The 27,730-nt window shown below is 42.3% G+C and overlaps 1 protein-coding gene across 7 annotated transcripts in view; it reads left to right on the forward strand.

Annotated features, from left to right (window-relative positions):
• Nucleotides 1-27,730, forward strand: part of NEK7 (NIMA related kinase 7) — a 136,795-nt gene that overhangs the window by 3,067 nt on the left and 105,998 nt on the right. For all 7 annotated transcript variants that reach the window (XM_019491189.2, XM_019491191.2, XM_059728435.1 and 4 more), the window contains exon 2: nucleotides 24,355-24,438. In XM_019491189.2, coding sequence (XP_019346734.1) covers nucleotides 24,382-24,438 — 57 coding nt within the window. In that variant the 5' untranslated portion in view covers nucleotides 24,355-24,381. The remainder of the gene's footprint in view (nucleotides 1-24,354; nucleotides 24,439-27,730) is intronic.

Consider the following 27,730-nt stretch of genomic DNA (forward strand, 5'->3'; position numbering starts at 1 on the left):
CTGCCGCTCGCCCTCCCTGGGCGGGGTGGAGCCACTGTGTTGCTTATGGACAAGCAGTGTGCAGTGGTCAGAGCTGCCCTGGCTTCCCCCTGTCTCCTGGACGAGCCGCGGCTTCACCTCGCCCTGCCCTGGCAGGGCAAGTGGCTGCAGCAGGGCATGGGGGGGGAAGCATGCCCCCGGATTGGGGTGGGGCAGAAGGCAGAGCAGGGACTATGGGGGGGCTGCTGTCATCCTAAAAGTCCCCATAGCCTCTTGCCTGCCCGAAGCACAGCCTGGTACAGCCCTGCCTGCACAGATCCAGGGGCATATGACTGCCCCCCCATGCCCTGCTGCTGCTCACCCAGCTGGGGCGGGGCCAGGAGGTACAGAGAGTCTGGAGTGGCTCCGGCTGCTGTGCACCGCTTCTCTGGAGGCACTGCAGGAGCTTCGCCCTGCCCTGGCTGGGCAAGCGGCAGAAGGGCATAACCCGTGCTCCCAGTGCCTTCTGCCACTGGCCTGGAGCGTGGCCTGGCTCAGCCCCAGTCCTGCCTGCTCCACGTAGGTTCAGGGACACATACCCCCCCATGCCCTCCCGGACCAGCGGTGGAAGCAGCAGTAAGAGTTGCCCTCCCCTCCCTCTGCCCCCCCCCCCCGCCTGCTGGGCAGTCCCTGTCCCAGCCCCAGCCCCAATCCCTACCTCTCTGTGGGGGCGTTGATCTGCCTTCCCACTCCCCACCACAACATACTTACCAGCTGGAGGCAGCTGTGTCGTAAAGTCGAAACCCGGTCGGAACCTTGAAACGGTGTTGCAATTTACAAAGGTTGTAAGTGCCATTTGTCATGACTCAAACAGTTGTAAGTTGAGGACTGCCTGTATAAGAGAAACATTTGTACATGATAAAGTGTCTTTCTTCAGAGCATTATTCCAGTTTTTGAAATTAATATGTAATCCTTTTCTTAATCAAATGAGTATTTCCTTTGCATAGACAGTCTTTTTGATTTCCATGCTTGATTGATGAGTTCACTGTATCTTGAAGTAATAGTCATTTTCTAAGACATTTGTGGTATCACAGCTTCTTCACAAAATATAAAAATGATTTAATTAACATTTGAATAAAAGTATTCAGTAGGGTTTACTTAATGCTGTATTTGATAAAGTTGTTATGAGGAGCAAGTTTTGAAGAGTTGATCCTGTAAAGGTGATTTTTGTTGCAGTTAAGGTGGAGCAAGAAGGTTGGGTCAGATCAGGCTGATCAGAAATGAGGTATCCATAACACTGCTGGCTGGATGCCTAGCCTGAGTTTATTTAGCGTATTTGACACACCCATGAGGATGAGGTTGAGGGTGCAAAATAGGAAATGATTTTTTAAACACCAGGGAATAAAGTATAAGGGAAATGAAACAGTAACAACAGTAATAACGCACGCAGTAATACAGAGCAGGGTGATACTTTACTAAATGTAATACAGAAGAACATAGTGAATAGTAAGCAACAGCAATTGAAATCCAGAAGAACAAGTCAAGTGGAGACAATCTGAGATCAGAACCGGTGAATTTTAAATAAGAAGTCCAATTGGATAGGAGGTCACCATTGGAATGGGGTGTTTGTAATAGTATCACTGCTCAGTCTTTCACAGGAGGCATGTATACTACTCCACGCAGCTCCAGATGCAGCCAGATATAGCAGTCCATAAACCACCAAGCCACACAGGAACAGATCACCAAAGACTGCCACAGACTTGCACACTACTAAGTTACGCTTGCAGAAGGCACTTAAACACAAATGATTCAGATGGTGAGTTTTTATTCCCCAAAATTACACTGCTTACTTGCATCCAATCATTTTGGGTCAAGGCCCTGTCAATCCCTGCCCATCAAACATCTGCTAAGTCACCTTCACTCGCACTGGATACATTCACCTGCCAGTCGCAACAATCTCTCACCTTTACTATACTTCCCTGCCAAGCATTCTGTCTTGACTGCACATGCCCAACTCTGCTGATTGGGATAGCAGTTCAAAAGGTCAGATCCTTCTAGTCTTGTATCTTCTGTGTGCTTGTAACTTATAACCATTACATCTTTTAACTATTTATAAGCAGGGACTAAAGCTTTCTGGCTACATAGTAGCAGCCATCATTTCAAGTTCAGTAAATCAAAGGAAAGAGCATGGTTCTGAACAATTTATTTTCAGGGCTAACTAGAACACACTTCAGTACTGGAGTTGTATAAAAAAAGACTGAAATGTATGCTATTTAAAACCTTGTATTTACTTTTGCTTTTTTGAAAAATGGAGAAATAGACCAGAAGACAACCTTAGTTGATCGTCTTAACTAGTGGTGGCCAACCTGTGGCGTGCCTGCCACAGGCAGCCTCTGTGTATGGCCACAGCAGACCAGGGAGGAGATAGAGCAGAAAACAGTGCAGCAAATTGGGCAGGAAGCAGAAAGCAAAGCAGCAGGTCAGGCAGGGAGCACAAGATGGGGAGCAGAAAAAAAGGGCCCAGTGTAGAAGGGAATTGGAGTGTTATGTCCAGGATTTTGTGTGGCAGCCTAAGCTCTAGTCCTTACTGGGCCTGGCTTGGTTTGGGAATATTGGTTTATCAATCAACAAAATTAGATGCAAGTGAAATATAACATTAATAACAACAACAGTAATAATAGTAATAGAATGTTGTTAGTATATATATACATACTTTACAAGAAACATACCACAACTACTGCAGAATAATTTAATAAGCCCATCTTCTACATATGCTCACTAATGCTGTGGAGCCCTCTATGGGTTCAGCAACTCCACGGGTGATGCAACAGGCTGAAGTTCTTCTTACTCACCATGGAGGTACTTTTTAAGGCTCCACAGATGTCTCTTTCCTTACCATGCAGAGGTATGCAAAGTAAGCACTTCTCACAGCAGAGAGGTTCTTTAGAGCAGCTCTGGACATTCTTTACCATTCATCTGTCCATGAAATATGGTTGTCCACCTTTACCTTAGACTTGCTCACATTTTTCCCAGCCAAGCATTCTGTCTTCTCTGTGCATGACAGTGTTGCACATTGATGGAGAATCAAGACAATGAATGACCAGAAAGGAGAACTACCGTAATCTCCAGGGAACTAGTGAGATACAACATTGACATCGCAGCTCTGAGTGAGGCAAGACTGGACAAAGGTCAGCTGAGAGAAGAGGGTGGAGCCTGTACCTACTTCTGGAAGAGAAAACTGGTGCATTCATTGCATTGGTTTTCCCATCAAGGATCAGCTCATTAGTCAATTTTCAGAGCTGCTCATGGGCATCAGTTAATGACTTTTACTCCTCTGTCTGAAGCTCAGCCTCCATCTGAAGCTCAGCAGCAACCGGTGTGCCATTGTTATCAGTGCATATGTACCAATCCTTGATTCTGATGATGTCAAAGCATAATTCTACTCCAATCTGACCCTGCTCTGACTAATACTTGCAAGGATGACAACATGCAGGGGGATGGATCTGGTGATCTTCTGAGGTCCCTTCCAGCTTTACAATCATTCTCTTAGGAACATCATTCTCCTCGGTGATGTCAAAACCAGTTGGGCATGACCTGGAACACCACTGCAAAGGAAACAGTAGGGAAAGCTAACTCTAGCAGCATTCTTCTGAGAAATGTGCAAAGTGTGGTCTTGTCTTTATAACCACAATCTTCTGTGAGATGAATACAACATTACATGGAGACACTCTCACCCTAAGTACTGGCACATCTTTGACTATATTCTTGTTAGAGCCTGTGATTGGATGGATGTCCCTATCACATGAAGACATACAAAAAACTAGAATTCGTGGTTCCAAAATGATACCTTTTATTAAACCAACTGGAAAATGGCAAGAAAATTGTCCTTTTCTGCAAACTTTTGGGATCAAAGTCCCTTCGTCCGGCTCTGGGAAAAGTGTAGCTGGTATAAGATGGTAAAAAGTCCCCATAGGTAGGAAATAAACTTCATTTTTGCACAGAGTAAGCTGGAGATGGAAGTCTGTCTCTCTGGGTCCATGAGAGTCTCTTTGTGAGCTGTGTTGAGTAGCTCTTTGATGTGTCGATCAAGTAGAATTTCTTCCCTGAAGGTGTCAGATGGGAGGCAAAAAAACTTCCATATCACAGGAGTCATGTAAGGAACCAATGACTGCAGCACAAATCATAGTCTTGTCAAATCCAGTGTGAACCTCTGGCTTGCTTTGAAATGCTCAAAACAGTCAAGGAACATGAAAGTTTTTCAGCATCAAATCTTGTTAAGACCTGAAGGTCTGTAAGGATCTCCAACAGTGTCTTAATGAAAAGCTTTCTGTCCTGCCTACAACTGAAGGCAACACTGAGGAAATCTGGAAGGGGTTGAAAACTGCTGTCCATATTGCCTGTGCTGAATCCATTGGCTATACCACCATTTGATACCGAGTCTAGTTTGACATGGCATGTATAGTCTTTTCCAGGCAATAAATATATAGTCCAATTTCCTGTGGTCCGATTTCCCTGCAGTTGCAGGATGGTTCAACACTCCTCCAAGATAACAAATCTATATAAGCTAGATGGAAAGAACACTTCCAAGGCATTCTGGAACTGTTAATTGACTGTGATGGATGCCACCACTGAGTCTGTTCCTCAACACCTTGAAAGGGGATCCTTTGCCAACTCTCTTATCCTAGAAGTCTGGCATGCCATCAAGGAAACCAAGAATGACAAGGCTACTTGACCAGATGGCATACCTGGTGAAATCTTCAAGGCTGGCTGCAAGGAACTGGTTCTGAGACTCTACAAATTTGTTCCTCTAATTTGGAACAATGAGGAGATCCCGTGGGGACCTGAGGGATGCCAGCATTGTGACTATTTTCAAGAAAGAAGGCAAGTCTGTCTGCAGGAACTTTTGAGATATCACCCTTCTTTCCACAGCTGGGAATACTCTCACCTGCATATTCCTGAACTATCTTTTACTTCTTGCTGAGGAAGTCTTGCTGGAATTTTAATGTGTTTTCAGACCATCCTATGGGGCAATTTACATGATCTTTGTTGCCTGCCAGGTCCAAGAAAAGTGTTGGGAACAATGCCAGGATGTATATGTGGCCTTTATTGACCTTATTAAGGCCTTTGACTCCATCAGTCATGAAGCCTTGTGGAAAGTACTGGCCAGATTTGGAAGCTCTGAAAAATACATCAGGGTCCTAAAACATCTCTACAAGCAGATGACTGTGACTGTTTTTTTTTGTAGCAGATTGTAGATGGATCCCTTTATCATCCAAGGTAGGGTCAAGCAAAGATGCATCATTGCCCCAATTTTGTTCTTCATTTTGTTTTTTGACCATCATCCTAGTTTTCATTAAGGACTGCCTTCCTTCTGGAATCAACCTGTCACAACCCAAGGGTGTGATTTTTTGTTTGTGTGCGCTTCGGCACTGCTAAATTATTTTCCCGACGTTTGTAGCTTTCTTTGCAGGGTGCATTTCTTGGTTGCAACACAGAAATGCACGTCGCAAGGAGTTCCCGCCATTTGTATTTAAATTCGTGCCACACTATTGGTCAGTTCTAAATTATTCCTACGTGGCAGCTAGCGATTGGCTTGCTAGCTGTATAAGAGGCTTGTGTGGTTTCCGCCCAAGTTGGAGGACTCCACGAACATCAGAAGGAGGAGACTTCACGTCTCGTGAAGCTCTCTAAGCGCTGCGGAGCCTATTGGACCTAGCGTGAATATCAGGAAGGCAACGGGTCTGATCAGCCTCTCGCCTCTCCCCGTCGCCGAACGATTCCCTCGACATACCCTTCCCTGCGCGGAAAAGTTCCACGGAGCCTCAAACTTTGTGTGAGTGAATTGTGAGTGAATCCAGAGCTCTGTCCGAGTCCTAAAACTAGGATTTAAGCGAAGTATTCCTGGAAACGTTCCAGCCTGCACTGCGACCATCTACGGTGTAAGTAAACAATCTTAAACAACCATTAAGCGTCCGTGCCTAATTCTAGCGTGCCGCCTGCCTTCCCCGACCCAGCGTGTCCGGGCTGCTGGCCACAGCCCGCCGTGCGAAAAAGGGCCTCGGACTGCTCCCGGCTCGCACACAACCTTGAATACCAAATAGATGGAGGACTTTTTAATCTGGTATGTTTTTACTCAAAGACCAAAATATTCAAAAACAATCAATGACTGCTATCCTTGTGCACTGAGAAAAAAACATCTAGACAGTGCTGGATCTCTTTGCAGGAGCCTACCAAACTTTGGGCCTTTTTCTCAACATTGAGAAGACTGAAATGCTCTACCAGCCTGCTCCAGACTATGACTGTAGGCCTTCTCCTGAAATTACCATTGAGGGAAAGACCCTGGAGGTTGTCAAGCAGTTAGCTTACCTTGGTAGCCACTTGTCTCAGAGAGCAAACACTGATGCAGAGATCCAGCATGGAATCCAGTGCACAAGCACCTCCTTTGGGAAGTTGTTTTGGCATGTATTTCTTGATTGCTATCTCCTTAAAGACACCAAGATCCAGGTCTACAATGCAGTCATCATCTCAACTCTCCTCTATGGATGTGAAATGTTTCTGACTTGCCACTGTCATCTTAAGAGCCTGGAGAGGGATTGCCACCAATGCCTCTGGAAAATCCTCTGCATCAAATGGGAAGATTACTGCAAAAATATCAGCATCTTTGCTGAAGCCAATGTTACTAGCATTGTCCCAGCTTAGTTGCATCCTGAGATCTCTCAATGGCCATAGGAAATGCTATCCTGTAAGGACATGTTGAACAAGGAGGAGAAATGGGAGTAACACAGTTGGGCTCACATCACAGCTGGGGAGAAATAGTGGCAATGTGGACACAGCTCTGGGGGGGACACAGGAAAACCTCCCCCTTTTCCTCACCCTTTGCCTCCCCAGATCCTGTTGCTGGAGTGACCCAGTGCATGCTGGACTGGAGCCAGGTTCCATCCAGCCCATGGCTTGAAAAAGGTTTACCAGGCCCTTCTTTATGATAATGAATTATGTGTATAAGCTTGTGGGACTCTGGTTGGGATTCAGTGCATCAGATGATAAAGCCATGTGATGAATTATCCCAATGACTAATTAGCCAGCTTTCATTGTAGATACTGGATCATGAGCCATTAGTTGGACACTGAGCTGCTCAGTTCTGTTGTGACTGGGGCATTTCTTTGTTTGGATAGGAACAGAGCTTTTAGGTGCCTGGGGAGATTTAAAGTAAAAAACTGCAGTACCTAGGGATTTTAAGCAATTCCAAGATAAGATGGTTGGGTGGGGGGTTTCAGGATTGTAATTCTGGATTTATGTACCTAATTTCCACCAAATTCCACCGGAAGCGCTAAGACCTTTCTGGATATAATCTTGGTTCCTTTCCAGGAGTTCATTAGAAGATAATGGTTGGCATTTCTTACTTTTTCCTTCATCTCTGCAAGGGGACCTTATGTCCATTATTTTTATTCATGTTATATTACGTATTTTATTTGTGTTTAATGAAAGCAGGGTTGCAGATGTGCACCACATACTTGGTACAATAGTTGTAAAGCTTCAAGTAATTGGGTAATTGGCTTAATACATTATTTTTACATAGCATATAAGATTTTGTTTTGGAAGGTTTTCATTGTAAATTCTTGCAATTTTTTTTTTTTTTTTTTAATCCTTTGGGAGCTTTTTTCCAAATGCGTGGTCTAATACTTCCTTATGTGAGAAGACCTTATCACAGTCAAGCCTGTGATATAGAGTTTTAGATAGGTGTCTCACTCTGCTGCCCCACCCCGGATCCATGTGCAGGGTGCAAGGGCGGGCTGCAACTGCGTGCTTGGGGCCAGAGGCAGTGCTGGCCTGTTCCTGGCATGCGGCTTAGGCCAGGGCTGGGTGGTCCGGGGTGGGCGGTGGCGGTGGGGGGCCTACAGTCACCCTAAAATTCACCCACCTATCGCCTCCACTGCCTGCCCTATCCCTGCCTGCTCCGAGTGCAACCCAGGCCCAGCCCTTGTGCTGGGAAAAGCCTGGCACAGCCCTGGCCCCAAGTAGGGGCCTGAGTCTTCCCCCCGACAGACTTATCCGCTGGATGCTGCTGTTTAAGCTGCTGGGCTGCATATTGGCAATTGGATCGATATCCGCCAATACGTTTGGTCAATAATTGGCCATTGGTATCAGCCTAAAAAATCTTTATTGGTGCAGCCCTGCAATGACACTCACTAGAATATAAGCATCTGTGCCCAGCCTTAGAATACTGGAAAACTCTATACCCTATGAACAGTGTATTCAAATGAACAAAGCCCAGTTGCTTATGAATTATAATTAGAGAATGCAAACTGGTATAGTAGGTTAAGTCTTACCATTTCATCCTGTGTAATGATGTCAAAAGTCTTCATCTAATGTTTTAATTTAGAAGTGAAAATTAATAAGTCTGGTTCTTCAAGTTGCAAAGGAACATGAAGTCATCCAACACGTTGGCAGAATTGGAGGTTATCTTGGTTCCAAGAGTTTTGCAGTTGTGTTACATAGCTATCCAATAAAACAATTTATTTGGGAAAAGGGAACAATAAGTTACCTTGATAGATACAACAATACTTAGTAAGTGCTGGTTATCTGAATAGATGAGTTGATTAACTACCCAGTAAAAAAGTGAAATGAAAAAATTATAGTGAACTGTGCAATTGGAAACTTCTACTGTTTGAGTCAATATTCTGAATAGTAAATTTTTTATAGTTTGAGTACTAAATTGCAGTTAGTACAGACTAGTTCACATAACCTAAAATAGACGGTGAATTTCTGATGTGCCCGTGGATAAAATAAATAGGAAAAAAGTGAAAATAAAATAGACAGGATAGATAGGGAACAAGTGAAATGAGTTGAATTATTTATAGTAACTTACTTGGTTCTGTAGGGGGTCTAGGGTAGACTTTTCATGGAGTGTATAGTTTTAGAAAGACCGTTTTCTAGCCTTTGTGCACTAATTAAATATTTTGATTAAAAAAAAAAAAGTAAATGCGTGTCTCAGAACAAATTAAAATGTGATCTTTGCCCCTAGAATCTTGCAAACTATATGCTATTCAACAAGAGAGTGGGAAGGGATAAGTCCATGAAAACTGCAGCATTACATAATATAACGTGTTTTTTTTTCTGTCTGTGATATAAATTTAGCAAGGAAGTATAGGACTCATCAACATGTGGTCATTTTGAAGCTTAACCAGTTTAATTCAGCCCAGTTTATATCTCCAGCTGCTGACCTGATTGGGCTCTGAAGGCCCTCTTAAAACTGGCAGTGCTTTCTCATGAGCCACCATCCAACCTTCTCTCAGAAATGAGAATATATCTTTGGGAATAAAATTGAGAGGGAGAAGTTTGATGCTTTTCCCCAGGCCCCCCATTAACAAATGTCAGTTAGCTGGGGAAGAACTTCAAAGGGCTAAGAATGCTTATTCCCTGTCTCAGTTCAGTTACATGTCCTAAAGTGTTGGTGGTGGTTTCTGCCTGTATTCTGACAAGTGGTGTGACTGAAGGGAATTTTACCATTTATAACAGAGCACATTGAAAGTGGAAGAACAGTGTAACAGGCTCCATTTGGGCTCCTGTGTTCAGTTTTTCCAGTTCATCTACTGGAGTAATTTGTATGTGCCACTTGGCTCAATATAGAACAGGTGTGGGCAATTATTTTGGCTGGAGAGCTACTTAATGAGTTTTGTTGAGGGCCACAAGAATAGCTCCGCCCCCCCAGTCACCATCTTGGGACTGGAAGTCCTGCCCATAACCTGTGACCTTTGCCACTGGAAATCCCTCCACTTGCCCCCTGGAAGTACTCTTTTTAGGAAGGGAGGGTTGTCATCTTAGAACAAGTTAAAAACCAAATGGTACATTAAAAGTCAAACATATTTAAATTTTGTTACAAAAATATTTTTGCCAGGGTTTGTGTTTGTGTACTGTATACAGTCTTACTCTTGTGTATTGTGTGTGTGGGGGGGAGTAGGAGGTGTGTGTGTGTGTGTGGTGGGGTGTAGGAGGGTACACAGCCTCTGTTGCTGGTGGCAGCATCAGCAGCAGGTGGGCGCACTTGTGGCCCACGGAGGCACTGCTGCCCAGCAGTGTGTAGTTGTGGCCAGCGCTGCACATGGTGGCAAGGAGCTCAGCCTGGTTGGCCCACCTCTATTTTGCGGGGTTCTGCATGGTGCATGTGCAGCTCTGCACCACTGGGGAAAGCCCTGTGCACTGGAGCTGAATGCCTTCCCCGTCCCCTGTTGTGTAGGTCTTGGGATTCCACCGGAAATGGAGGGAAGCCCTGCCCTCTGCTTCTTGGTGGAATCCTGGGACCTGCATAGCAGGGGGCGGGGAAGGCAACTGGCTCCAGCACACGGGGCTTTCCCAAGTGGTGTGGAGCTGCCCGTGCACCAAGTGGAGCCTTGTGCATTGGAGGTGGGTTGGCCTGGCAGTGCTTCCCACCGTCACATGTAGTGCCGGCTGGAGCCACGCGTTGCTGGGAGGCGGCACCTGCATGGGCCATGAGCACTCCAGGCACCCACATTTGCTGCTGCTGGTAGTGGTGTTGGTGGCAGGGGCTGTGTGCCACAGTGGGGAGTGTGTGGAGGATCCCCAAACCCCCCATCCTTCCTCACACCCACACCCTGCCTACCTGCAATCCACCTGGGTGTGGGCTCCGTGTTGCCTCCAGCCCCAACCCTAGACCCAGCCCCCTGCTCCGTGCTCCTGCCCAGCTGCAGCTTTTCCCCCCTTCCCGCCCGCACTGCTTCCCTACCTGAGCAGGACACCAGGGAAGGTGAGCTGGTCCCCTGGCAGCTGCAGCAGTGGCAGCAGCAGCCCCCACTTAGAAGCTCCGTGCTGGCTGTGCTGGGTCCTTTGCCCCACGGGGTTGGGAGTGAAGTGCACAGGCTGGGTGGGGTACAATTAATTGGTGGGGGCCTGTGAGCTGGATGAAATGGCGTAGCAGGCCGCATCTGGCCTACAGGCCGTATTTTGCCTGCCCTGGTATAGAAGAAAGCAAGCCAGGTCTGTGGTAGGGAACTGAAAATGCAGGTTGTAGAGATTCTTTACTTTGGTCTTACTTTTCTTGCACAGCTTTGTTTTACCACTTTTTTTCAGTTCTCCTAAATGATTTGGTTTGTGGCTTACTCAGTAAATTTTGCCTTCCTTAGCTCATAACATAATTTTTTTAAATAAGATTTTTTACTTTACAGCAGAAAGTCCATCTTAGTGAGCATGTATTAGCAATGCCTATTTAATATAAATTATCTATATTTATATACAGATACCATTATGCTTTTGGTGTTGGTGAGGTTAGATAATAGCTTATTTTTTTTCTGTTAAAATAATTATCTTTTTTTAAACGTTTCAGCACATATATAGGTATACAAATATTTGGCTGTAGTATTGTATGCTAATCTTTATCTGCTTAAAATTTATAGAACAATTTATATCTTTGTGAGCAAATAGTCTTCATTTTTCATTAAATGTATTGAAAACTATTTAAAATAAACATACTTTAAGCTATTGTCAATTAAAATATATCAGTACATTAAATCTTAAATTATGTTAAACCTTTATTTAATCTCCTTAAAATATTTTACCCACAGGAAAGTATTCTTGAATATTCATATTTCATGCACATACATGCAAAGTAAGACAAGTAAACTCTTCATATTACTTACTTTGTCATAATTTACCCATCCTATTTCAGTTTTAGAACACTGGCCATATTGAGACAGGGTAATAAGGGTGTGTAACAGAGCAAAGCGGGTGAGAGTTTTTGGAGGTATTTTGGCTGATGTGGCCCAAATTTCATTCAGAGGAGAGTGGTGATGGATAGGTAGGAATTTTAGAATGTATTTTTCATTTCTCTATGATCTCTTCTCTGGGCTTGATCTATGTGTTGAAATCATTGATCAAATTCCAACTGCTTCCAATGTAAGCACTCCTCTGTTTGGGAGTAGGAGTCTTGTTATAGCAGTTGTAGTAGGAGTAGAGAATTAGTTATGCCCTTCAAAAGATGGATGTCAGACACCTGCATAACAATTCATGAAGGGAGAGTGATTCACCTGGTTTTCTCTCCATCTCCCATTTTCTTGACCTCTGAGCATGGCCAATCGTAGTTTGTTTCCATAATACCTGTTAGGATAACTATAATCATTTGGCCAATTCAACACTTTTAAGAATTCCAGCGTGTTTCATTCATACTGTTGTCTGAACATATCATGTAGAATGACATGACAGCATGGTAGTAGGTATTAGGGCTGTGCGAAATTTTGCCTGGTGTTTCGTTTTGAAGCTGTTTCGATGTGTTTTGAGCTCAAAACAGCGAAATCGAAATGAAACAAAAGGCTTTGAAACAGCTTTGAAACGAAACGAGGGCACTCAAAACGTTTCAAGAGTTTAAATATGTTTAGAGTTTTGCAGCTGGGCTTACTCAGCTTACTCAGCTTCAGCGCCAGTCCCAGGTGGCAGCAACAGCCTCCTGTAATCCGGCACACAGATCCAGGGGCCCGCACCTCAGGGAGGGATGCAGGGCTGTGGCGGACTCTTCCTGGGGGTGCGAGCCTCTGGATCTGCGTGCCAGATGACAGGAAGCTGCCACTGTTGCCTGGGAGCAGCGGCAGCAGCAATCTTCCCTGACACTGGGCATGGGCGGTGTCTGGGACTGATCCCAGGTGGCAGAGGCAGCCTCTTCTCATCCAGGGCACAAATCCAGGAGCTTGCACCCCTGGGAAGGCTGCTGGGCTGTGCTGGACTCTTCCCAAAGGTGCGAGCCCCCAGATCCGTGTGCTGGAAGAGAGGAGGTTGCCCGCTGCTGCCTGGGACAGGCGGCAGGAGCAATCTTGCTTGGTGTAGCCAGCGGCCAGCACCAGTCCCAGGTGGCAGAGGTAGCCTCTTCTCATCTGGTGCACAGATCCGGGGACCCACACCACTGGGAAGAGTCCAGCACAGCTCTGCAGCCCTCCCGGGGGTGCAGGCCTCTGGATTTGTGTGCTGGATGTGAGGAGGCTGCCGCTGTTGTTGTCAGTTGTGCTTTGAGCAGTTTGAGGTGCATTTTCCCAGAAACCTCTGCACCTATCTCCTTGCAACGTGGCAGGCTTTATGCCCTCAGAAGGGGTTACCATCCCTGCAGGTTTCATCCAAATCAGGCTAGAAATGACAAAATTTTAGGTATTTTCATGGCTCCCCATTATAGCTTACGGGCAAAACTTCAAAACGCATCGAAACAGTTTCGATTAAACAAAACAGGACAGTGCTTCAAAATGAAATGATGAAATGAAACGCTGTCCCTTAAACGGTGAAACAGACGTTGAAATGAAACTATGGTATTTCGCACAGCCCTAGTATGTACCTGGGTGTGTGCACGTCTGTATTTAACTGTAATTAGTTCTAAGTTAGTGATAGAGGGGGTGCTTTATAATCAGTTATTGAAAAGGTGCTTATATATCACTGCACCGAGGTTCAGATTAATGGTAAAGTTGTTTTTCAGGTATGATTTCTTGCCACTAACGTGAAATGCTTCTATGTTAAGTATTGGGAAATTCTGAATCCTAGTGGCGTAAAGGTGGACGAATAACTTGTTGAAATGTATTTTAACGATTAAATTGCAATCCAGATGATCATCATCCATCTCGCTATATTTGGGAAATCAATTTTACATACAGTGAGTTGCTTTATATAAATAAATTAAAACCATAATGAAGGAACCCCATCTTGGAAAGTCCTTTGAGATTTACTGATGTAAAGCTCTATCTAAGAACCCAGTGCTGGTGTTATAATGAAGTGTAACATTTTTCTTGAACTATCACTTCAAACACACATCTGCAGTTATCATTTTTCAGGTCTTTTAGACATTTAGTAATGCGCTGAAAAGCTTTGTTTAAGTCAGTTACGGAACTGAAGTTCCTGTTCAGTTTGATGCAAGAGTTATTTAGGCATTTATCTAGTTCAAATTTCTCTTTTGCACAGCACCAGAAAATGTTACTGAATTGTATAATATAAATAAAGCTTGGCTAGATTTCACTGCTTTTGTTACACTTTCCTCCTCTTATTGGACACTTCTTCTATTTCTTAAAAAAAAAAAATCAAACTAGCAACCTGAGGATTGAAGGCAAACTTGGTGACAGTGATCACGAGTTGATCACTTTCTCTATCCATTGCAAAACTGGCAAATCAGTCAGCAATGCAGAAATCCTCAGCTTTAGGAAAGATGACTTTCACAAGTTCAAGAGGTTGGTTGTTGAGGCCCTGGGAGACCAAGATCTGACAGGGAGGGGAGTCGATGATGAGTGGTTGCTCCTTAAGGACATGATCCTAAAAGCACAAGGGAAGTCCATTCTGGTCTGTAGGAAAGGTAACAAAAGGGCTGGGAGACCCCCTTGGCTCAATAAGGAACTCATGCATGGACCTCCTGAATCTGAAAAGAGACTCTTATAAGGGATGAAAGTCAGGAACTACCACTAAGGAGGATTATGTAACACTGGCCTGCACCTGTAGGGAGCGGAGCGGCCTAGAAAAGCCAAGCCTGAAACCGAAATCAAACTGGCTGTGGGAATCAAGGACAATAAAAAGTCCTTCTTCAAATACATGGCAAGTTGGGGGGAAAATAACAAGGGCAACATCAGACCCTTGCTGAACCAAATGGGGCAGCTGACACCCATGAAAAAGCTAATCTCCTCAACAGTTACTTTGTGTAGATTTTCAACCAGCCCAAGGGGATGACCCTACCTGATGACAGGATTCTTAGACTCCCAGGATAAGGGAGATCATATGTCTATAATTTGCGAAAATCTTATGAGGGAACAGTTTGAGAGGCTGGACATCCACAAGTCAGCTGGCTTGGATGGAATGTATCCAAGAGGGCTAAAAGAGTTGGCTGACATTATAGCGCGACCAGTGGTGAGGATATTTGAGAACTTGTGGTGCTTGGGAGAGGTTCTTGAATATTGGAAGAGGGCCAGTATGATGCCTGTCTTCAAGAAAGGAAGGAAGAAAGATCCAGGGAACTACAGGCCAATCAGTTTGACTTCTGTCCCTGGAAAGATCTTGGAAAAAAATCATAAAAGAAACCATCAACAGCAGGCTAACGGAAGGCAACATTCTGAGAGAGACCCACAACAAAGCCATGTTGGCTAGGTCTTGCCTGACCAACCTCATTTCCTTCTATGACAAGGTGACACATCACCTGGACAAAGGAGAAGTGGATGTCGTATATTTCGATTTCAAAAAAGCCTTTGACTTGGTCTCCCATGATGTCCTCATGGTAAAATTGGGGAATGGCAGCCTCAACAACCTTATGGTCTGGTTCCATGGTTGGACCCAAAGAGTGATAGTCAACATGGCACATGGTGACCAGTGGCATTCCTCAGGGCTCTGTACTTGGACCAGTACTCTTTTTTTAATATATTCATAAATGATCTGGATTCAGCTGTTAGAAGCAGACTTGCTAAGTTTGCAGATGACACCAAATTATGGGGAAGTGCGGTTACATTAGAGGATAGGCTGGCGATTCAGGCTGACCTGGACAGGCTCTCAAGGTGGGTGGATAAAAACCTGATGACATTCACCTCAGGAGAAAAAACCCACATCATACTTATAGGCTCAGCAGTGCTACACTCACTAGCACCACGACTGAGAGACTTGGGGTCATGATTGACCACAAGATGAACATGAGCCACCAATGTGATGCTGCAGCCAGCAAAGCAAGTAAAGGTCTGGCTTGCATCTACTGATGCATCTCAAACAAGACCCCAAGAAGTCATCCTCCTGCTTTACTCTGCCTTGGTGAGGCTGCAGCTGGAGTACTGCATTCAGTTCTGGGCTCCACACTTCAGAAGGGATGTGGAAAAGCCTGAGAGAGTCCAGAGGAGAGCCATGTGCATGATCAGAGGTCAAGAGAACAGGCCTTATGAGGAGAGGCTGAGAGGCATGGGACTTTTTAGCGTGTAGAAGTGAAGACTTAGGGGTGACTTGGTGGCAGCCTACAAGTATATACGGAGTGTGTACCAGGAACTGGGAGAACATCTATTCAGCAGGGCACCCAAAAGGAAGACGAGGTCTAATCATCACCAACTGCTGAAAGACTGTTTTAGATTGGGCATAAGAAGATAGGAAAAACTTTACTATCTGAGTCTCCAGAGTCTGGAATAGACTCCCCCCAGAAGTGGTGCGAGCACCTACTCTGGATTCCTGTAAGAAATACTTGGATGCTTATCTTGCTGGGGTGATCTGACTCCAGCTGATTTCCTGTCCCTTGGAAAGGGGGCTGGACCCGATGATCTTGCAAGGTTCCTTCCAGCCCTAATGTCTATGAAATCTATGGAATCTCTGAAATCTATGAAGTCATTCAGTGTGGATTGCATAGTTGGAATTGTGACAGAATTAAACAACTATGGTTTTTTTAGAATTTTAGCAGTATATTTTATTTCTCCAACAGATATATCATACATGTATATGAAAGGCAAAGTTCTTAAATTGTATGTAGATAGATTGATTCTTTATATTGTCATGAATTGTCATTAGCTTTCATATTATTTGGTCATTTCCTGCTATTGTTTTCATTTTGGGACACAGTAGAACATATGAATGTGTTGAAGATGCCTAACTATTTATGTCTGTTATGTTACTGAATTGTATTGCCTTACGGTTTCCTAGGCTGATAAAGGGAAGTAATTTAAGGGTGTCTTCATAATGTGTCCTGAACAAGACCAGGCATATTGCTGAGAAATGAGCCTCACGTGCTTCATGTGTGCCAAGGTTTGCAAACTTGTGAAGTAGATGGCTTAGTGTCATCCTGAGTGCATGTCCAGGCCCGGAGCTCAGGCTGTCAAATTGGAGAAGTAGTAACATTCTGCTGGTCCCACATGATTGCTCCTTAGTTTGAAGTCCACTCCATTGCTCTTCAGAGATCTCTTGGGGAGGAAGGAATGAAGAGGCTGAAATGGTACTGTATCCACTTTTGCCAAGAGCCTAACATCTTTTGATCAGTGACAGTTATTTTCTTATACAAATTAATATGATTTTTCATCAACAGGAAGGTCAGTGAATGAAAATACTATAGCTGATCTACCAAAGCAAGGTGGCTAAAGGATTAAGGTAGTTTGAAAAATTTAAGTATTGGGAATTTCTTGCTGCATATTCCTCAGCAATATTTTTGAAGAGTGGGGAACTTGGAAGTGGGTCACTGACTTGTCAGGTTGTCAGCAGTCATGGATAGTTTCTTGAGTAAAGGGCATCTTTCCTTCCACATTGATAGGAAAGCTTTTGCAGTCATTGCATGGATCCATTATTTTACCAGCAAGAAGACATCAGGGATTGCCTATACATGAGTGCAGAGGCTTCTCTGATGGACTGCAATTACACTGCATTGAGCAGACTCAATTAATTGAATGTGTTGGAGCATGGCAACCACCACTACATGTAGAGTTTTTCTCTTTAAATGCATGGTAAAGCTAGCAATCACGTTCTGAGTCCTACAATCTTAAGGTTTTTCCCTCCCCTCCCTGCCACCCTGTGATCTCCCCAGCGCTCCTCTAGCCACGTGGCCCCTCACACTCCAAATGAACCATTACAGCTTCGGACAGGTGGTGACTTAACTCTGGCTTTAACCCTGAGTCTGGGGCCAAAGCCAGAACTGAGCTGCCACCTGCCCTGGGCCAGTACTTGAATTCAGTATGAGGTTTTTTTCCTCCACATGCTGATTGGAGAAAACTATCTCTTGGATTCACGTAAATATGGCACCTTGAAGACAGAGGAGATGACAGTTAGCGGTTCTTTTGAAGGAAAAAAATATAGAAATAAAATGTTATTTATTCCTTCAGGTGGTTATATGATGATCAGATCCTCTTAGTGAAGGGCTCTTTGAAACTTAATTGGTAAACACAAAGAGGAGAAGACAGTGCAGTTGGAGATGTTGAGTATGCCGTCTTCTTTTTTTTTTAATGAAGTACCACTTCTAGAAATCCCATTTGCGTAAAGGGTTTTGTAAAAAAAAAAAATTCAGGTTGCTGTTAGTTAAAAAAGATTGGAATAGAAGCACAAGATGACAGTGTGCGAAGTGGGCAGTATTTGATTTGGATTTGGATTCGGTCCGATTTAGGGGACAGTGTTTTGATTTGCTGATCAGACAACTTTCCTGATTCGATTCAGATAAAGCTGAATCTGAAGATTCGATTCTGATTCTCCGAATCGGCGATTCTACCATAGGCACAGCTCTGTTTTTTCTGCATACCTTGAGGTATCAGGCGTGACTTGTGAATGCTGAGATGGTGGAGTGGATGGAGCGTCCCATGGGAGCGCAGTGGGATGGGGTTTGCTGCTGAAGGTGCAGGGCACTCCCCGCAGCCCCCTGGCTCAGCAGTCAGCTGCGGGGGCGGGGGGCAGCCTTGGTACCCCCTCAGACCCAGGAAACACCAATCGCTGAGCCTGGCGGGGGCGGGGGGGGGGGAATCACTCACATGCTCCATGGTGGACCCAGAAGTGGACTGGAAGTACTTCTAGTCCACTTCTGGGTCTGACACGGAGTGCGTGGGCTCCCCACCCCCGCACCCTCATGGGTGCTCCATCTGTCCCACCATCTCAGTGTTCATAAGCCATGTCTGGTAACTCAAGGTACATAGAAAAAACATATAAAACTGTGTGTGTCTATGGCCAAATTATTGAATCTCTCTGAATCGAATTGGAGGCTTCTGATTTGATTTGGAGAGATTAATGGGTCTCCTGATTTGATTTGGATTCAGAGATTTGGCCTCTGAATCCGGTGAAATCTCCTCCAGATTGAATCAGCGACCGAAGCTTGACACACCCCTAGCACAAGACTTTTTGTATCTGATGGCAGTGATTACATCTGCTACCTCTTTAAAGAGGGTCTTCGATTTGTAACTAGGGTGGCTATCATAGAGAACGCTCTGGTTTTCTGCTCTTCTGTCCTCTATTGATGCAAAACCCGACACCTTCTCTTTCTTTAAGAGAAAAATAGCAGTCATAAAGGCGTCCGCTTTCATAGTAATGGAGGACAGAAGACAACTGGACTGTCCTCTTTGACAGCCACCCTATTTGTGACTGTGGTTAAGAACCTTAAAAATGAACAACTACGAGAAGAAAACTCTTCAAATCACAATCTGAGATTCAGTTGATTCCTGAGACTTGTCTGATTTGTAATTTCTTTCTGTACTGCCATTTGTTTATATTTTGCAGTGGGATGTTTAGAAGATATTTTAGATCTTGCAAGAAACTGTCAGTACTTACTGCCTTCATCAGGTTGTTTAAATAACTGATCGGACTGTCAGAGACTTTGGAAACAAAACAAAAGAACTGCTAGCAATTTTCCATTCTAATCGCCCTGTTCATGCTGATGCTTTTAGCAAGCTTATTTTTTCAGCATTTTCTTGTAGAGGCTCACCAGGGCTATCATAAAATTCTGCTGATGACGTAACGGTTTTATGATTGATAAATTACATAGTTTCTTTAGCAGTTCTTCCTATTTTTCTTCCTGTCTTGAGCCATCAAGATTAAAACTAACTAAGAATCCTTTTTAAATATTATCTCTCTGACCTTGTTTAGATTTTATTAAGGTTTGGGTTAATTACAACAAACTTCCCCAAATATGCATGTTTATATATACATATTGTGGGTAGATAGGATAAGTTGTGAAGTCCCAACCATTTGCCTGATTGGAACGCGCACTAGGATGTGATGATGCTTTGGCTAGATACTGCCATTGGAAAGATATGGCTTGATTTTTTTATTTTTTTTTTCCCAGCTAGTGTAGTATAGATGGAATAAAAATCATGTCATTCATCAGGAATGATTGCCATGGAGCCTAGGACAATATTAACATCTGCTTTTGAGATTTTATGCTTGGTCTTTTATCCACAAACTCTAGGATGGTCCTCTTTTTCACAAGTATTATGTATGCATATGTGACAAAAAGGGTTGAGTGAGCTGAGTTCCAGCATGAAGTTATTGTGGTGAACACTTACTGGGAATGCTCAGTGAGTAAGCTTTGCTATAAGTAGTTTTATAAGTATAGCACCTCTATACCCTTTTCAGTCTAGGGGAAGATCGTCTAGATCTGACTGTAGACTAGAGACTGCTGTTGTGTTATTTGGGGTGCTGATATTCCTCTTTTAAAAGAAGAAACTCTCCCCACTCCTTTTCCCGGGAGCTGATGAACAAAAGGAGGTTTCAGAGATGGAGATGCTATGGATCACCAGGAACTGAGAAGAGCCAGGGTCTCAAAGCCAGAGGCTCCCCCTTGTGAAGCTCTGCTAGGGCTAACTGCAGGGGTTCCTCTTAGGAGAGGGAGACTGAATAAGGCTGCATCTTGGGTAATCCTGAGAGAGCTTTTTCTTTCTTCTCAGAAGTGGCACTTGCTCTTCCATGAGAGTATGAATGGAAGGGTAATTACAGGGGTCGGCAAAATACGGCCCAGGGATTGGATCTGTCCTGCCAACTAACTGGATCTAGCTTGGAGGTGGGTGCCTGCCAAGTGAATGGATCCAGCCTGTAGGAGGCTGCGTCATGTCAGGAGGCTGGAGCTGTTTTCAGTGTGCCAGGTGCATGTTCTCTGTCTCTGTCTTGGTCAGGGCTGCCACCAGCGTAGAAGTGGAAGCATGAACTTGCCTGTAGCTGTAGTGTGCCCTGCCCCTCCCCCTCCCCCTCCTCCCTGAGTCTGGACCCAGCAGCTCCTGGCCATGTCCAGAGCTGTCCAAGGGGAGCCAGCAGCTTTTGGGTTGGGGCTCCAGGCATGGCAGGGAGGGGCAGGGCAGGGCATGCTACAGCTGTGGGTGGTTTCTGACTTGCGCATTGGTGGCAGCCTGCAGCTGTAGCACCCTCCTCCCCGCACCTGGAGTTCCAACTGGAAGCTACTGGCTGTGTTTGGGCAGCTGCAGATGTGGCTGGCTTCTGCTGGGTCCAGACAGTATAGGGGAGCAGGGTGCATTTCAGATGTTGGGGGGGGGAGTCATATAAAAGCTATGGGTGGGTTCAGGCTTCCATGCTGGTCATAACCCTGGGAAGGAGGGATGGGGAAATAGGGAGAGAGAGGTGTGGGCCTTGACAGGTCACCAGAACTCATTAAGTGGCCCACCAGTCCAAATAATAGCCATCCCTGGGTTAACTGCTCTTAATTGCTGGAATTCTGCTGGGTTAAAATGCATTTTCCATTTTGGCATTCAGTTGTTTACCCAATGAAATCTTTTGAATGTAGAGAAACTGTATTCCTTCCAGTTCAAGGTCATGTTCTGCTTGGTAGGCTGTTCATTAAGTATTATTGGGCACATCTACACATGCACTTTAATGTGCATTAGCCTATTCTAATGCACATTAAAGCGTCACAAAAAACCTGTGCATTTTCGCTAATGTGAATTAAAATAGGTGAATGCGCTTTTTTAGTACTTCATAATGGAGGGCATCTATAAATGGACAGTAAGGCTGCTCTGACTCGCTGTAATTACAGTGCGTTGGAGCAGACTGAATTAATAGAGTCTGCTGGAACGTAATTACACTACACTCCAGCAGACTCCAGAGTCTCGTGCATCACACTGTTTCTGCGCTTAAAAATGGTGGCGGGGGCACTTCAACTAAAGCTTGAGTTTTACTTAAAGTGCCTCTGCCACCATTTTTAAGCACAGGAAGTCTGATAAGATGCTTTGGGCACTTTAATTAGAATGGCTCTTGGAGCAGCTTTTAATTAAAGTGCGGGGGCACCATTCCTGAACCATGTATATAAATGCCCCTAGCTACTAAATTTAATGCGCCTTAGGAAAAGTACATTAATGAACTTGTAGACTTGCCCACTGAAACTCAGTACGAAGAACATGAAGAACAATATTTGTCTTGAAGCTCTGAGAAGGACTTGTCAATACGTTTAGAACAAGGAGGTGAAATTGGCTTTCCTATAGATTCTCTTTAGATATGCATGGGACCACTATTTGAAGTTTTTGGATAGCAAATAGTTGTTGCATGCATATTTTTTTTTTACATTTTGTAATCTGATGTTTTTAATGGTCAAAAAAATCCTTTTGGGTCTTTCAACTAAATATTTGATATTGATCTAAGTAGCTGTGTACCTAGTTCTGTCTTCTGCCTGCATGAATTAAACTGTAAAATGTTAAAAATGAAAGAATAATACAGGCTAAGTATATCAGTTCTTTTTACATGTATACTAATTCTTTGTGCTTATTTTCTTTTTAATATGCATTTTCAAGTTTGACATTAAGGATTATTTTTACTAATTCACTGAAAGCAAGGTTAATACGTAGTAGTTTTAGAAGTGTAGTAGCTTTTATTAAGTTGTGATACTGTTATTGTGACAGTTCTATCTTTTTAATATCTTGGTAATAATACCATCCTGAAAGTACTGGTATCCTCTAGGGATAAGTAAAATACTGTGAACAGTAGATATTAATTTGAGAATAGATATGTTGCAGTTAATTAAAAAAAACCCCAAAAACATGCCTCCCCCACAAACCAACCAACCAACCCAAAAATGCCACTTAGGCAGTTGGGAAGGAATCAATCCAAAATACATTTTTAAAGTTGGCCAGGAAAAAATCCTGTAAAAATGATTGTTGGTTTTGTTAAGTCTATATTATATACATCTGAGCCTTAAAGGCTTTTTTGCACTATGTCATTAGGTGGGATATGTGAAGAGAATTGTTTCTGCTTAAAAGTTTCACTTACCATTTCGCAAGTTTATTTCTACAATAGTAATAATAAGAACAGGATATAGTAGATTACTGTAGGCGGAGGTTTTGCTTTTCAGGCAGGGAGCCCTTTCTATTGGATTTTTATTTTTAAAAATACATGAACTTCATAAAATTAATAACATCCATCATCCAACAGTTTCCTCAGAACGCACCCATGAAATGCACAATTAGCTTTATGTTTACAAATATGATATGACATAATTGGGGCTTAGAGTGTTTGAATCCTTTAGTAATAAAACATACAGCACTAAAACTTAATTGTAAGTCTCTTGCAAAAATGTATAAGCTGTATATTAAAGTTAGTGCCTGTTGTAAAGGTTGCCTGCTGTTTTCTATTAAAGCAACGGAAAAAAAGGCTTTTTCCTTTTACCTACTTGTATTTGAATTTTTTCACGTTGTCTTGGTTTTTGCCCTGTTTTATTTATTTTGTTTTGTTTCAGGGAGATAGGAATGTTTAAGCAAAAATAGTTTGGACTGTTTTTTGAATAAGTTCAGTGGAGATGGTAGGTAGATTTCCGCTCTTCAGGCTACTTTCCCGTCCCCCACTATCATTGTTTTGATGTAGGAATCCGAAATTTGGGTATAAGCTAGTTTTGATGTCAGAGTTGTGACTTGGTGTCACTATGAAAATCTTTCTAGAGTTGGCTCAGTTATAAACTACAAAAAATCATCCCTCTGTTCACATGCAGTAAGAATTGCTTCTATTTGATCATCTTGAATAGAGGTAGAGGTTCACATATTAAACAGGCAAAACAGATGCTTCAGTATGCTTCTAATACCAAAGGGTGTAATAACTTGGGAACAAAAAGCTGTCTTCCTGAGTTTTGAAATCTCTTTGCTCTTGTCTTCTCCCTGGTTTTGTTGATCTCTTATGAAATGATCCTACAATATTTGTTTAAATCCATACAGTGTTTGATGAACCATTCTCATAAAAACTCATTAGCTGGATCTCTAATGGAGACTGGATTGTCATCTTACTGGGGTCACCTGACCCCACTTGTCATTTTTCCTGCCTGGTGCAGGGGGTTGGACCTGGTGATCTTCTGAGGTCACTTCCAGCCTTACAATCTATGAATCTACTCAAACCTGTTTGTTAATAATTCTGAACATTTTGCAGTTTTCATAACTCATCCCTAACCCTTGTCTCTAAATTGGGACTATTGCTGCATAGAAATTCACAAATGAGTGAATACCATGTGAACAACATTTCATCCAGGAGTCTGAATTTTTAGCCCCCACTTTAATCACTGGGTGAAACAGCTCTTCAGGCTGCATCTTTGATGCCCTGATATAGAGGATGCCAGGGTGGGTTTTACTGATTTAGTTTCACTGAGTCATTGCTTAGTTCAAGTCACAGTGATCTTCTATGTGAACCTGGGCATCCCAGGTTCAGTCCTTGCTGATTGCCTCATAGGTTGTCGTTTGCATATGCACAATAATTCTTTTTATAAGACAGCTTAAAACAATCACCTTCCAAACAACGGCTAAAATTTTAGATTTTGCAAATTCAAATTTCAGAAAATTCTTAGCATCGAGGTTCATTCTTTTGTCAGTCTGCTTTTAGAAGAATTTAGCATTTTGAATTAAAATTTAGTGATGCGTTTTATTTGTATTAGTATAATTGAAACATGCTCATAAAATAAGCAGTGAATATATAAACTCTGATCAACCTGTTGTTTTAATCCATATACATATATATATTTTGTGTTTGCAGAACCAAAACGTCCTGTTATTTGACACAATGGATGAACAGTCACAAGGCATGCAGGGGCCTCCTGTTCCACAGTTTCAGCCACAGGTATGTTATTTTTATAATCACGTAGGAGCAACAGATGTTAAAATAACATGCAGAGGACAAAAGAAAAAAAAATTATTGAACTTCAAATACTTTTTATCCATTATACAATGGTGTTGCAAGACAGAGGGCTTTTTGTATATCACAAGTGTTTTAGCATGGTATTCAGCGCAATAGTTCATTAAGATAATTGAGATAATCATATGCAGTAGCATAACTGACTTCATCACCACTGATTATTAAAGTGAATGTTATAAGACCAGATGTCTTTGGCTATTTCTATCTGAGACATTTATGGAAAAAGAAGCCATAAAGAAATTTAATGTCATTTTGGTTATCTTGAAATTTTAATGAATATCAGTCTTATGTTTCACAGGAAAAAAAAAAATTTCATTTCTGCCCCCTACTGCTTCACCCACTGGGAAAGGTCGGAGTGGCTGTGGGAGGCAAAAATTAAAGTAATTGTTTTCCTGAGAGAGACTGAGCTGTTAAACACTATACATTTCAAAATTATGTCAGAGTTACCACATTTATTTCAGATTGCTCCTTTTAACCTTCTCTTCTTATACCTCCTGCTGCTGGTCCTGTGAGGGTTAATGTCTTTCCTTATAGAAAACAGACGAAGGGAAATTCCCACTTACGGAAGCCCTGTGACAGGGAGGATGAGAGAGAGATTTAATTATCCTTGTGTTTGGGGTGATGGTGTGAAATAAAGAAAAGATTATCAGAGAACAAATAGTATTTAGGTATTGCTCATAAACTTTCTTGTAAACATGTTGTGTTGCTTTAATTTTATTTAAAAGCTGGAAGGAAAAAAATTCTACTTGAGCCATGATCCTTCACAAACTTATCCAAGGACATCTATCTGTTTTGTCTGCTGTGAAGAATCCTACTGAAGTCATTATAATTTGCCACAGTAAAATTACACGCTTGAATTCTTCTTCAGGGTTGGAAGCTTAATTTTGTTGCTTCACAGTTTTAACCTGAAAAATAAAGTGGATGTGGCAATACATGGTTATTCTAAAGTTACAGGTGATCATGCATATGTGTTAGTACTGATCTTTATTTTTGTGACCAGTATTTAACAGAGCTTGTGTTTCCCTGCGTGCAGTGGAGTAGCTGTTAAGTATACATATGCAGGAATGTTTTTTTTTTGTTTTGTTTTTTTTTTTAATTCTAGAGAACAAAACATTTATACATTTAAGATGTAATTGCATATATTCAATTTTAACAAGTATTTTTGCAACAAATGTGACAGCTTATGTTCATTTCTCTTAAGGATATATTTGATGAGACAATTTACGATGCTACTAGAATCTTTATATTGTGAATCTCATAAAAGCTTGCCATATTTATTATAGACTTTTCTTCTCCTTATCTGAGCAGAAGGCACAATCATATTTGTCAGCTTGGGTAGGGTTTATGCCTGTTTCCAAAAACCTCTTTCCCCCCACCTGCTGATCATTGGCAGCCTGTTTGTTCATTTGTTTTTAAACTATCTTACATTAGTCTTGAGAGTATCATTAATTATAATGTTAAACAAGACCAGGCCTAATAGGGTTCTTGCAGTACCCTGGTAGACATCTCCAACAGAAGAAACCAACATGTATTCTCATCCTTGGTTAACCTTCAGCCATTTTTAAGTATACTTGCTATTACTCCATTGCAAGGTAGATAGGCAATTGTTCTTTTTTTTCTTTAGATTAGAAAGGTCATGGGCATAGTTCTGACTGTTTTGCATTTTGAGGAATGAGGTGCATATTACTTTGTTAGCCAAATACATAAATAGATTAATATGCCACAGAATTATTTTGATAGTGTCACTTAGTGACATTTTCACCTTGTTGACCTCTTTTTTTCCCCCTGTGAGCTGGATATGTATATTAAATCTGATAGCTTCAGCTTGTTAAAGCTGTGCAATTGTGAAAAAAATTTAACGATGAAACAAACTGTAAGACATATTTTCAGTTAAAATATGAATGATGTATTCAAAATTAGTTATGGTCTCCTATCTCAACTTAAGATAGTGGTAATGATTAATGCCTTGGTAATTTAGGAGGAGAAACATTAGAAGAAAGTAATACAACAGATGAAGGAGAAGATGTGAAATATTGATTTGGGAATAATTACATCTCAGAGCTGGAAAACCTGTGAAACTTAATTCTCTGGGTTATAAAACTGTATGTATGTATGTATGTACAAATTGAAAACAAATTAAATGGAAAAATCAAATTAAATTAAATACAAATTAAATTACTCTGGAACGTCACAGTTACTTTGAAAAAGGGAAATGAGTATAATTAGCCAAACAGTTTAATGACTCAGTTCAAATTAATTTGGAAATACCATTCTATGTTCAGGTTAAATCAGTAGAAGTTTCAGCCTAACATTGAGAAGCTAATATTATTAAAAATAACTCTTTGTATTTCATGGGGAAGCTTGACTAAATTCTGCAATGGGGATTCAGTTTGTGGGAGAGTGTTCTATACCAGTATTTAAAAACTTTCCAAAGTCATGGAACTCTTTCATATCACTTCTAATGCTGCAAAACCCCTACGCCTATCCTGTGAGCTGAAACAGACAGGCAACCTGACTTGGTAGTGGCAGCACACTGCCTTTTGGCCTGCTCTGCCATTACTCCCAATCTCTTCACAGAACCCCGATGATGTTTTGCAGAACCCCAGGGTTCCACAGGGCACAATTTGAAAATGAACACTACAAAACAATTATACACATTTTGTAGAGTAGTTGGATGATAAGGGACTAATGTTTAATTTCTTGCTATGCCTCAGGCTTCCCTTTTGGCTGAGTAAATTACCCAGGGTTGAGATCCTGAAAGGTATTAAGGCACTAGACTTCTGTTGAAATTGATGCAAGTCTAGTTGTTAAATACCTTTTGAGTATCTTTAGTTTCTTATCTATGATATAGATAGGATAAGGTGTTTTTATTACCTCACAGGTATGTTTAAAGATGAATGCAATAATTGGAGGTCTGGGGTCGTATAAGAATTTAAGATAGATGGTGAAGTAGCATTCCAGTACATTAGATGTAAGATTCTGCATCACTTTAGATACGTGTAAAAAGCAGGGTTTTATTGAATTAAACATGAGAATACTACATCAGGTGATTGGCTTTAAAATTCAATTGATAGTATGTTCCCCTTAATTTTTATATGGTCAGTTGGCAGTAGGCTTCTGTATTGTGTAGTTTAGGAAATCTTGGGAAGTGAAGACAGAGAAATTTAAGTTTTGGCCATCTGACAGGAGTGGGATAGAAATTTGATCTTGCTACCAG

The sequence above is a fragment of the Alligator mississippiensis genome, chromosome 5, assembly GCF_030867095.1.
Source record: "Alligator mississippiensis isolate rAllMis1 chromosome 5, rAllMis1, whole genome shotgun sequence".
NCBI classification, from domain to species: Eukaryota; Metazoa; Chordata; order Crocodylia; family Alligatoridae; genus Alligator; species Alligator mississippiensis.